At 37.4% G+C, this 13,119-nt stretch overlaps 1 protein-coding gene across 8 annotated transcripts in view; it reads left to right on the top strand.

Moving 5' to 3' along the window:
* Window positions 1-13,119, top strand: part of FAM189A1 (family with sequence similarity 189 member A1) — a 126,065-nt gene that overhangs the window by 62,837 nt on the left and 50,109 nt on the right. For all 8 annotated transcript variants that reach the window (XM_038146684.1, XM_038146678.1, XM_038146682.1 and 5 more), the window contains one exon: window positions 10,843-10,953. In XM_038146684.1, coding sequence (XP_038002612.1) covers window positions 10,843-10,953 — 111 coding nt within the window. The remainder of the gene's footprint in view (window positions 1-10,842; window positions 10,954-13,119) is intronic.

Below are 13,119 nucleotides of genomic sequence, written 5' to 3'. Positions count from 1 at the left end.
CTGAGAGAACTCTTTGAATTTCAAAAAAGAAAAAAATGGTTGTCCTCCCTCAGTAGCCACCCTCAAGCAGAGATTTGGTGTTGGTTCCTGCAATAAAAAGATGATGTATGTATTGGAGAGGCAATGTCAGCATAAACAGGTCAGGACTGCAGGAGAAGAGCAGGTGAAGGAATGCACAGCGTGGGAGAGGAGCAGAGTCTGCGGCAGCCATCCCCTCCCGTGTCACTGCCGACTTTGACACCTGTGTGATGTTGAGAGGAGCTGCAGAACATCCCTCTGCCTTAACAGATCCCTTGATCACTCTGCAGTATCATTTCAGCATGAGTGTTCTTTGAATTCCGTGATCAAAATGTTCATTAGGAACCCTGCTATTAGACAAACACTTGTCTTTGAGGCTGAAGCATTAGTTTAAAGGTGAACAAAACACTGGGTGAAAACAAGTGCGTCTTACATACTCGTGTTTTTCAGTTTCTGATTAGCTGGGCAGGGGTTGAATGCTGGGTATTGCTGCTTTCAAAAAGAAACTTGGGAGGCTGCAATAACTTCTGTTTGGAAAGCAAAGCCGGTGCTGGTTCAAAAAGTAGCTCTTCGGATGTAAAGCTGTAAATTTTGATCAGAGCTGATGTGAACCCAGGCTTTGGAATTGAGAGCAGGGTGTTTTTCTTTGACCTCTTTTCTGGGTGCATGGAAGGAAACCAACCCAAATTCAGAGGAGCTGAATACTAAATCAGGGGAAGAGAATTGTGGAGGACTGGGACAGGAAGGAGAAATTGAAATGTGAGTCTGGCAACATGAGGAAGATAGACATCAAAAGATTTAAGAAGAATAGGATCTCTGATGTTTCAGAGATTCAGTACCACAAGCACCATAAATAACTGAGTTGCAATAGATTTGTATCTTAGTTCTGAATGATTTCAGTGAAGAAAGTGTAGGCTGTAAACAGTATTTTCCTATACTTAGGACAAAATTAAGTTTTCTTTGCCTCTTGCCTTCCTATTCTCCCTTCCCTGAGGGTTGGTTGTACAAAGCACTAAGATGGCTGTACTACTTTGGTCACCAAACTGCATCATCTGTTTCTGCACACTGCTACAGCATGGCTGGGGTTAAAATCTGAGATAGGATCTAGAAATGAGGTTAGTGTATGTGGTGATAACTGTATTCTAGGTTACATCAGTTTGAAAGTAGATTTAAAATATATTTATGTTTCATTGAAGCTGCTTCTCTTTTATATTTGTTTCAAACTGGTGCCTTGAGAGGTCTTTTCCCAATGTACAGACTGTTGGTTTAGGCCATGAAATAATGTCTCTTGTTGGATTGAGTAGAGAGTCTGAAAAGTGTGGTCTTCAAAATTTGCAATTTGAATCTGTGTAAACTCTGATTACATTCATGTTCCAAATTTTTTTTGCAGGCAGGTCAGTATATCCATTTAGCTTTTAAAATGTGCACTGCCTATTGATTTTTCTTTTTTAACTTAGACTGGTGATTCCCTTCTGTCTTTAATATCATGAAACAACTGCCAGAAAAACCTAGCCCCAATGCTTTTTCATTAGAATAGACCTGACAGAAGAGGAAAAGGGGAAAAATGGAGAATGGCTGAGTAAAGTTGTGAACTGGGTGAGAAAGAAACAACACTTGAGATGGAAACAGAGGAAGTGAATCAGCGAAATCTTTGCAGTGGTGGAGAAAAGATGCCACAGGGTGAAGCATGTCTTTAGAATGAGCATGCTGAATCCTCTTTTATATCTTAACACTTCTTAAAGCTTTCTCTTCCTAGGTCTCTGTCTGCTTCTCTTGGATACCCTTTTTGCCTCTTCCTGGGCTCAGCTGCCACCAGCTGTCATTCATGTGAGAATTTGGACTCCTCTGCTAAGCATCCATGTGCTAGTTAGTTATCCCCAGTGGCAGAGTTTAAAACGACCACAAGCAGCTTTTCCTGAAGAGCAGGCAAACCCTGCTGGGGCAGAACACGCCCCTTCCTAAAGAAGCACTTCATAATTACCCTAAACCAGCCCCTGCTCCTCCCCATCTGCTGCCGCTGCTGCTTGCAATGAAGAGTGTGCTGTGGGTGCTACACTCGCCTCTCTTCAGCCCATCAGTAATTCCCTTGTTCTCACACGCTTTCTAAATATATCTGCTGGCGGTTCTTTCATCTCTTCTGCTCCTTCTTTTAGAAATGCAGGCTGCATCCCATCTGCTCCTGGAGTTCTTGGCAGCCTTTGCACAGTGTAATTTCTTCAACTCTTTCTTGGTGAGAGTCTGGTTTGCTTCAGCATTTCTTCTTCCTCCTTGGTAAATGAATCTCGTGTCACGAATCACTGGGGCTGGCTAGTTGGGCAACATGGGAGCTATTTGTTAAACTCAGTATTTTGTTTTCAAATGGTGAGGAAACACTAGCTTCAGAAATTTATTTGAGACAAGCTGAGCTGCATTTGAAATGTTTCTAAAAGTAGAATAAATATTTGTATGATCTAATATAAAGTATTTTGAGTTGGGAATAAAGTATATGGAGTTGGGAATGGATACCTCACTCTTCGTGCTCACATAATCAAAACTCATGTGATTTTAGTTTTATTTGTGTGACAGATGGAAGGTAACACTCTGTTTCCCAAAGAGAATCTAATTATCCTGTGCTTGTTGAAGAAAAATACTTTGATTTCAGTGGGATTTGCTTGCCAGGTAAATCACAGTTTAGATCCTGAGCTAGACATGTGTGTGATTGAGTGTTTGGGTTTCCTTACTGCAAATACTATAAAACCTGCAACAGCGTTATGGATTAAGTTCTACTTCCGATATATGAGGAAAGGTCTTTCAAATCCTAAAGTTCATTTACTGATGGATCTCCATCAGATTATTCATGTGAGTCTTCTCTGGAGATGTGTGTGCAACTTTTCTTGAAATGGCCAAAACTATAGTGAGGTTACATTACAGTTGAACTGGAAAGAGCTGCTGTCCACATTGAAGCCTTGCCTCAGAACTGATACTGAAAATGCTCACGGGCTCTTGATGGAGACCAGCACTTGTAGCTCCTGACCTTGCTCACCTGGCAGAATTTTCCTCCTCAGGGATGAAAGTCAGAGTTCTGGTGCATGAGGGCTCAGAGAGACCACGCAGTTGTTAATTAATGAGAATAATTGCAAGTGAGTAGTTAATTGCTATTAATATGTTGGGAAAGACAGATGCAAAATATCTGTGTGTGTGACCTTTACATCCTGCTTCTGTCTCATTACGCTTCTGCCAGGAAGGGCTGCTCGCAGAGCTTTTGATGCCTGTCCTTGTCAGCAGGACAACACGAGCCTTTATTTCCCCAGGGAATCCTGCTACAGATGTTGTGGAAGGTTAATTTATTTGGAGTAGCATTTCAGTGACACGTGCATGGAGGTGAATCTTTCCTGCAATGTGACACTTGCAAAAAGTAATATATTGTTTAGGTGGATGAACCCATTAGGCAGCTGCTGTGGAAGTATAAATTCAGTCTTATGTAGACTTTCTTAAAAGTTATTAGACTACTCACATTGTTGAAGAAAATGTATTCATTTTCATTTACTGATTTATCTGTTTTGTTTAAATATAGATTGTTGCATACAAGCTAATTTAGCTAATTAATTCCTAGCATCCTAAATGGCTAAAGACCTTAAACGTCAGCTTTCTTTTCCTGTTCTGCTGTTGTTATGGAACATTTATTGGACACGGTGTCTTATTTGTTTATTTTTTAAAAGTTTTAGTTTTTACTTCCTTTGAGAGTATGTTGGAAGGAAAATTAAATGAATATGGCTGAGGTAGTTGCAAATTTTAGATCTGGCTTATGTGGTCAAAATTCTATTCAGAAAGCATTGTATTTGAGGTTCTTATCACACTGTTTATCAACTCCTCTTTTTCCACCTGACTCTACAGCTGAAGCAGTTGTTTTTGAAGCATTTCAAATTGACAACATTTTGAGTAGCATTAAAATAGGTTGTGCTGTTTGATTTCTTTCTCCTTCAAAATAACACTTTAAGTTAAATTTTGTGTCCATGGATTTTTTATTTAGGGGAGCAGTGGTGCATAAATGTAAATGCCAGTGATAAAAATTAGACAATACAACTGCTATTAAAACAAAATTACCAAATAACTTATTTTGACTGCACATGCTGTAAAAAATCATATGATTATTTGATAGAATTTATAATAATAAATTATTATGACAAAGTTGTATTGTTGCAGTATTAGCTGCAGATCATTGAAGGATTCCTTTGATTCCTTAATTTCATGTAGCAAACTTCAAATTAGCCTCTTTAGCATATTAGCTGGCAACTCCCCATTGTCCTTCTAATAAATTACTAGGAAAACCTATACTTGTTCTCTGCCCTGAAACTAATTACCTGCAAACTATTTTTGTTACAATTACTGTTAGAAGTGTGTCACATTATTTGAATACTTCAAGACATAGTTGAATTTTATCTGAAGAAAAAAAGGGGTATACTCCTCTTGTTTCTCTTTTATATGGCAGTAGTCTGCAGGCCACCTGATAGTCCTTTTGGGTCCCTTCCAACTCAGAATATTCTGTGATTCAGAAAGGTGTAGATGCTGAAAGAGTTAATTGGAATAGAAAGAGCAGAAAATTAGTAGATGCTGAAATATCTACTTTTGACAAATTTCTGGTTAATGTTTCTGAGCTGGAAGCACAAAATTTATTGTGCTTTATTACTAAATTATTTCTGTATTACTTTATTACTAAATTATTACTAAATAATTTATTACTAAATCAGAACCCCTCGTACACTTTCCTAAAACATACTACGATGAACAGTGTAATTGCTGGAGCTGTAACAGAGCATTACAGAAATAACAAACACCTATTGCTGTGTGTGGAATGTGACAGTCCTACTCTCACTTGGTCTTAGTCTTTCAGTCTGATCCCACTTGAGGAACTTATCTGTATGCCCATTGCTTCTACTGACAGGGAATATCTTGGAGGTATTGAATATCTCTTATTATGAGATATTAGGGGATTTGTTTTGATGTAAATGCATCTTTGAGTTTGTCACTCTGCTCCTGTACACAGAGCCAGGGTTGCATTTTGGATTCCAGGGTTCTTGAAAAGCCTTGGCAGCAGCTACCAAACCCTTCACTTTATTGATGATGTTGTTGTTTGCTGCTCAGTGAAACAGGAGGAAACCAAACTACTCCTTCTGGTCTTTAAATAGGTGTTATTTTGTGTGATGCAAACTCTGCTGCAAACACCCAGTGCCCCTCTCTGTTGCCCACAGGGCTGTTACCAAAATTCACTTCATTCTCCAAAGGTACAGCGTGCTGACTCTTACTGAAAGCTGACTGCTACTCTGGCAGTAAACAAAATACAGTCACAGGGAGGCATCCTTTTCTCTTGTAAATCAAAACTAGTAGAATTGTTTATCATCTTAAATAGAATCATATCTGAAGTTGGAATTTTCCACAGAATATTTTAATAAAAATATAGAAATGAAGATACAACCAAGCAACAATTAATTAATTAATTAATTAAGATCTATCTGAATGAAAGCAAGTTAATAGGGCCATAAGAGGGTCAGTAAAATCCCATACACCAAGTTCAGAAGTTTTCATCTGAACTATTTAGCTTTGAAATTAGAAATAGTTGCATGGATTTTAATATTTATACTGAGATTTCAGCTATCCTTTACAAAGTTAAATAGCCTCACTGGAGTCAAAAGGAATTTAATCTGGAGAATATGTAATTTAATTGAATAATGACAGGAATTGAACAGGCTGATACAATTTAGAATAAAACAGGAAATAATTTATGATTCCTAACATAAAAACATTAAAATCTTTAGCCTGATGCTGTGCCACACTACAGGGAATATTTCTGCCTATTTAATATGGAACGTTGCCTTAGACTTAGAGAAAATACTTTTGTTCAAAGCTTTCTTTTAATTTAGGTAAAAAACAGGGAATACTGAATTAAACAGATCTGAAATGCCAACACTTTTCATCCTGTCTCTTCTTGGCAAGCATTGAGAAATCAGGAAAAAGAAATGTATTGTGAAGCAAATAATGGGAAGATAGATTTTGCTGGTTTTTGTACACTTGCAAACCATGAGTCAAGAGTGTTGGTTTGAGTGCCATTTCTGTTTAGTCGGGTTTTAAAATTGGCTCATTTAAAAATTATATGTTTTATCTATTTTTATCTATTTAAACCTATAATATATAATAAACATTCAGCATCTGGCTGATGCAACAGGTAGCTTCTGGCTGTACCCCAGATAATCTTGCATTAACTTAGTCCTGGCACAGTTGCTGATCTCACTGCTTCATAGCTCTTGGCGGTGATTAATTTTCAGGTTTGCTTCTGGTGTTTAACCTTCTGCACCTCTGTCAGGGAAACTATAAATTCTGTAGCACAAATAACAATAGATGTTACTGTCTGCAGTTCATGTAAGACAAAGTTCTCTGAGCAAAATACCTTGGAGCAAGTTTTTAATCTACTTATATGGTGGTTTATAGAGACAAGCACGTTTACCTCTGGCTATTCTTGCTGTTTCACAGATAAGAAATGTGTGTGTTAAAAGGAATGTATTTTAAATCTCATTGAATATACCCATACATGTTTAATGTGATTGGAAAGAAACCTGTACCTCGTATCAAAATACAGTGTCTCAAAAAAACTGCTTTCTGCAAATGATTTCAGTGTAAACCAAAGCTCATTCAAGGAGATTTTCTGACCTTTCAGGAGCTGCTGGGCAGGAATTAACAGGAAATGCATGCAGTCACAGTATTACAGGTGCAGAGGACTGGCAGATTTACGGAAGGCAGCCTTGGCAATGCCTGGTTTTATTCCAAGTACCCTGCGCAGGAGAGTTGAGTAATATGCTTCATCAGCACAGAGGGTAACGTTCTGTCTGTGTTCATGTCTTGACTATCAAACTACTGCAAACCACCAGGGGAAGTAGTGATTGAAATGCCAGCAATGAAGAAGCAATCCTGTTTCATATATATCTCCAAAATAAGAGTGTGAGGAATGGAATTAAATGTTGCTTTTAGAAATATGGTTTTATGTGATGCAATATTTACATCTCTTTTGGAGGACTTTAATTATTTTGCATGTAGAAATGTCGTCCTGCTTGTAGTGGAAAATATTTCTTCAAAATGTAATAGGTGCTGCTCCTTTTTCCTGTGCTCTTGGTGTGTATGTATGCAGTAGTGAGTGGGTGGTTTGGGTCACTTAAAGAATCCCCATCAAAAGTATTGGCAAAGCAGGATTTAATATAAATTTTGTGGAAGTCATGAAATCATAGAATGGGTAGGGTCGGGAGAGATGTCACCTTGTTCCACCCCCTGCCATGGGCAGGGACAGGTTCCACTAGACCAGATTGCTCAGAGATCCATCCAGCCAGGCCTTTAACACTTCCAGGAATGGGAGATCCTCCCTCAACCTCCTGGCCACGCTGCTCAGGATGCAGCCTAGGACAGGGTTGGCATTCTGGGCTGCAGACACTCATTGTCAGGTCCTGCTGTGCTTCTCATCTACCAACACCCCCAAAGTCCTCCTCCTCAGAGCTGCTCTCACTGCATTTTTTGGTAGAAAGCTGTAAATGAACAGAAAATCTAAATTGTTAATGTCTTATGTTGCAGATCGCAAACTGCAGTGAGTGCTAAAGTTGGTGCATTTGTTTTTCCCCTTTTTACCTCCCATCAATTCAAGAACAAATTGTGAAAGACACAGTAGGGGCAAGAAAGTGCTTTGAGCCAGCTATCTCAAGGATTAAAGTTTCTGGGTTTTCAGGTAATACAGTTTTATCAGTGCCTTTGGGAAAGAAGATGAAAGGAAGCCTAAAGCTTATGGTAAAAACAAAAGAGAATAAATTACTTGAGGCCAGTCGTGAAGAAAAGAGAAAAATTAAGAGGCAAAATTGAAAGTGATGAAAAAGAACGGAGGGCAGAGAACATATCAGCTTCTGTAAATCCCTTTGATTTTTTTGGTGGTATTCATAAAATTAAGATGATGATTTACTTTGGGACATTCTGAAGGCAGGTGTATGGTTGTATCTATATTTAAGAAACATAAAAGAAAAAGTGTTCACAAATAATGTGAAAATACTAATAATTGTCTAAAAGGTCAAATTATACTTGAGAGAACTACAAACAACTTCCTTTATAGTGGAAAGATAATATAACCTGTTAGTGCTTAAGTTTTTGGTTTGTTGTTTTTTTTTTCTTTCAGTGTGGAAAGGCACTTTTTCTGGGCTCTCCCTTGCAAGGCATGCAGGGTGCTGATATTTGCTTTCTGTGCAGATGTGTGTGGTGATATGCATATCACTCGTGATATGCTCTGCATATTTATACTTAAAGTAGTTCCCAGAAATGGAGTAAAAAGGGGAGCTTTGTGTGGGTCCATGTGCAAGATGACATCTCACTTAGTGAGTTGTTATATAATTTTAAGTCATTGCATCCAAATTGTTTAGTTTTCTAGAATTTGTTGAGGACCATGGTAACATTTACATAGGAAGTCCTATTAACATTTCTTCCACAGAGTCCTTTCTATAGAATATAAGCTTTGACTTCTCCAAATTAGTTCTGCTACCACCAAGTCACAATAAATCCATGGGCTTTGCTTTTTGTTCCTGTGTTAGTTCTTGGTGACTTTTGGAGCTTTGTGCCATTAATGCTCCTTGCTGATTTCTAAGAATATTTTATCTTGTTTATATGTTGTAACTAGAAAGGTGAAGAACATAATGTTGTAGTTTTAAATCAGCATTAAGATGTCATAGCCCTTCAATATCTGACCTTTCTGTATTTACTTCAGTGTGAGTTTTTGCCCTTGATCATTGGGTTGACTGTGTCTTAAACTCTTTCCTTATAGTTTCGTACTGCTCCTTCCAGTATGTCACACTGAGCTCTCCGAGCAAATCTAGTGTTTGGTAGCTCTCTTTCTGAGGAATATTTTATTCCTGTGCAATAAAATGTGGAAATTAGCCCTACTTGACTTCATAAATAATGTATATCTAACTTCATCTATAGAGTTTCATAGTGTAATGTTGGGGTCTCCATCAACATCCACAATGGCCACTCTTTCAAAGGGTTGCAGATGTGTTTATTTTTACTGCTGCACCTGTGCCAGTGTTAGAAAAGACTGGTGATAAAAAATTAAGCGCACTGAACATGTTTTTTAGTGTCTGTAAATATGGTAATTGATACTTTTGTGCCTCCTTTTCTCTGTGTGGGTTCCAGCATGGTGGTGAACTTTACCTCTGAAGTTGTGATAACAGAGTACCAGGTGTGTGCCACTCCACAGAAGGCTTTTTTTGGTATTTAGCTGAGGAGCATTAAGGAAAGAGATTGGAAATTCTTCAATTCCTTTTATTAGGATCTTTGTGCTCTGTAAGAGGCAAGGTAGTTTCACAAGACTCGCAGAGGATGTGAATTTCCCCCTTTAGCTCCATGTCCAGATTAGGTAGTTCCTTGCCTGGGACATTAAGAAGTGAAACATAAAATAGCAAAATTGGGAAGACAGAGAAGCTCAGTATTTGCTATAGTGTGGTGGCTGCCACTTTGAAATGCAGCTCCTAATGCGAGAATGTGAGGTATAGAATGTAACAGAATGTGAGGCATAGACCCACCGAGATGAACAGGAATTGTAAGAGTCTGTTTCATGTCCCTCTTGTCTTTGCCAGTGACAAGAGGAAGAGGTTACCTTGGAAACACCAATAGAGGTTTCTTCATTAATGAATGCTGATATGGAGGAAGCACTGCAAAAAATAGATAAACCTGGTGTATGTTACAGCCCTTGTTGTCAGCTGTGATGCTTGGAAGAATCTGAAGCTGGCAACTAACATTTGTAACACAGCTTCTGTCCTTTGGTTAATACTGTGGAGGTTATGAGATTTTGTCCAAAAGCACTGGAAAAAAAATATACAGCCACTTTGGATTTAAGGTTGTCAAAAATATTCCTAGTACATGCACTGACAAAAGATAACATCTTGTGAGAACAGTCAAGGGCTGTAAACTGTGAGCATGTGTATGGAAAAGAGATGCAACAGAATTTCTTACTAATTTTGTATAATACACTCACACTCCTGTTGAGTTATGGCAGTGTCAACACTGAATATTTAAGGTGGCCACACATCAGGCCCACATTTGTTCTTGGCCTCTTACTGCTTATTCCGTTCCCTGTATGTTGAGATTTGTCTGCCCTGACTGCATCATGTTTTTGTACATTTAAAGCAATAAAAGTATCATTAAACTGATGGCATCAGGGTAATGCTTGTTTTGACATATTTGGAGATGAGAAAAAAGGAGTAATTAACATCCTGAGTAGTTGATATAGAGGATGCTGCTTAAATTGTAATTGTAGTTTAAAACCCAAGTATTTTTTATATATATATATATATATATATACAGAATTTTATTCACTCTTTTTTCCCCAACTTCTAGGCACTCTTGATATTGATATTCACAAATACTTTTCCTGTTTAAGATACCCACATCCCCATCAAAAGGATTTCAATTGTTTCAAGACTACATCTGTTTATAATAAAACATTTTTCAAATCTTACTTTTTAGTAATGCTTGGTAATAAAGCCCATTAAATTTTCAGATTGTGTGATAGAAGCGGGAGATAAATGGATTATTTTGATATGGCTGGAGGAAAACATATAATAGCCTTGTCTATTTTTGATTTAGCTTGCACTTACAGTGCAAGACCAAGGATGCTGTCAGATTAAGTACCCTACTCTCTTTAAAATACATGAAATGTTGCCATCCATGTAATTGTGTGACAGGCTGGAAGTTCTTGAACATCTAAATTATATTTTTTCCTTGTTTGCCTCTTGAAGTGAGTAATAATAGGGTGCTTGGGGTTTTTTCCAGATAACCTTTTTCATGCTGCTCTCTGCGGTGTGTGTGATGCTGAACTTGGCCGGGTCCATTCTCTCCTGTCAGAATGCTCAGCTGGTGAAGTCCCTGGAAGGATGTCAGCTGGTGAGTGATGGAAAACACCTTTCTTACCAAGGGCATGGATTCTGTTTTTCATCTGTTAGGGTTTTATACACATATTCCTTTAATTTCCAAACCAGTAGGTATTTAGTAGAGCAATCTATATGTGTTACAACCTAAAAAAAAACATTTTGGGAAAAGTTTGAGTTAAAAGTGCTAATGGTTTTAATGTTTTGCCACCTCGTAAAGTAACTTTTAATATCATAAGGATTGAATTTTTTATGTCATGGTAAAAAATGATGCTTCAGCAGAATAGGTAGAATATCAGAGCAGTGTGGTGGTTACCCTTTGATGTCAGCAGGATCAGGATTCCTTCCATCCAATACTTGTCCAGGCAGTGGATTTCACAACAGGAATGTTTTGGTATGTGTATGCTAATATTTTGTTTGCCAACCTGAGTTGTTTTTCTTTTTAATTTCCAAAGTAAATGAAACTTACTTGTGTTAAATAAAATACAGAACAATACAACTCATCATGATGTGGCATGCTCTAAATTATAAGGTGCAACTTACTTAAAGCCTTTGTGTTTTTATCTCAGGAAAAAAGTACATACACTTTGAATTCCAACATTTTCTGACTTCAGCTTGTGAAGATGTCTGCAGAAGTCAACTCATGACTGAAATGTTTGAGTTTAAATAATAAGTATTCAAACTGTAGTTTGGATTTTCAGAACTGCTAAGTAGCTTTGCCACAGCGTGTTGTACTCTATAAGGGCAAGTTAATTTCATTGTGGATGTTTATCATATTGTAACTGTTTAAAAAAAAAAAAAAAAAAAAAAGAAGCAACAGTTTCTTCTACCCAGACCTTGCTCTTTAGGTTTTCCTGGCTCAAAATCCCATTTCAGTCAGGCTGGGGACTTACACATGAATATATTGCATTGCCATGTTCCAGGGCTCATATATATGGAATTCTAGAGTTCTCATAGACCACCCTCTGGGAGGGATGCACTGTAGTGAACAGCACTGCTTTATGATTAAGCACAGGATTTGACTCAGAAGGTGGTGATGTATTATGCTGAGCATATTTAATTACTTTATTACCATTTTCACTCAAAAAGGAAAAATCCCAGTTTCTTAACAGCTTGTTCCAAGTGTATATTTAATTTTAATTCCTTAGATGGCTCTCTTTAGTGCTGTAGAGCTGTGTAATCCTGCACTATGTGACTGGTGTACATTATCAAATCGAAATCCTTTACTTGCCTCCTAGGATACAAATGTACTCTCTGAGGATGCAGCTCTAGGAGTCAAAATCCAGCCTTTGCAGACATGTGGTTTGAAATGTAGTTAACATCCCATGTAACTGAACCAGTAAATTTCCAAGCACAGTATACTAAAAAAGTCAAATTCAAAATAAATTCTGTTTTAGTTCTGGTCTTTCTGTCAAACTCATTCATGGTAAGTGCACGGCTTTAAAAGTGATGAAAGTATCTACTGTATTATGGAGTTTAAATTCAGCAGGGTTTCACATGTAGTGTTGTTATTTGAAGAAAAAGAACAAGACACAATGGTCTTATTTTGCTTTAAACACTGGGGATTTATTGTAGATTCCATAATATGTATTTTTGTGTGAATATGAGAAATGTGCCTGCCATATGTTAGCATTTTGAATGTGTAATTTGTGAAGTTGGTATTTGTGCCCTTTATCCTGCAGCTTAGCAACATACAACAGTGAGGGGAAAAAAGGGCAGTAGCTTTAACGCCTTGTTACAAAAAATTAATTGGAATTTTTTTTTCCATAATTAGCTGCAGATCCTGTGGCCAAAACCTCAAGATACTGCTTTAAATCAGAGAGAGATGAGAGTCGGGTGTGTACAAAGAAGTTACACACTCAGGCTGTTCATTAATGTGTACAGGAGAAACATTTCTGTGTAGGAATTTCTTTTACAAATAATGGTTTTCTAAAAATTGTTCTTTGAAAATATGGGTAGAGCAATTAAGATATTTTAATTTATGTTCTATTAATGCACAAGACATAATATGTTTTCTTTCTTCATCTATATTTGTTTTTATTGAGTTTACCGGTCTTGTAAGTCACTTATTCATTTAAAAATAAATGCTGTAGTTTTAATCAAATTTAGAGGTGATTATTATTCAGAAAAGTAGTAATGGTGTCAATCTCTCTATTGAAAGGTTACTTATATATGTTTTTTT

The sequence above is a fragment of the Motacilla alba genome, chromosome 10 (assembly GCF_015832195.1).
Source record: "Motacilla alba alba isolate MOTALB_02 chromosome 10, Motacilla_alba_V1.0_pri, whole genome shotgun sequence".
Classification (NCBI taxonomy): Eukaryota; Metazoa; Chordata; class Aves; order Passeriformes; family Motacillidae; genus Motacilla; species Motacilla alba.
Note: the sequence above shows the minus strand (reverse complement) of the source record. Positions and strands in the feature narration are given on the sequence as shown.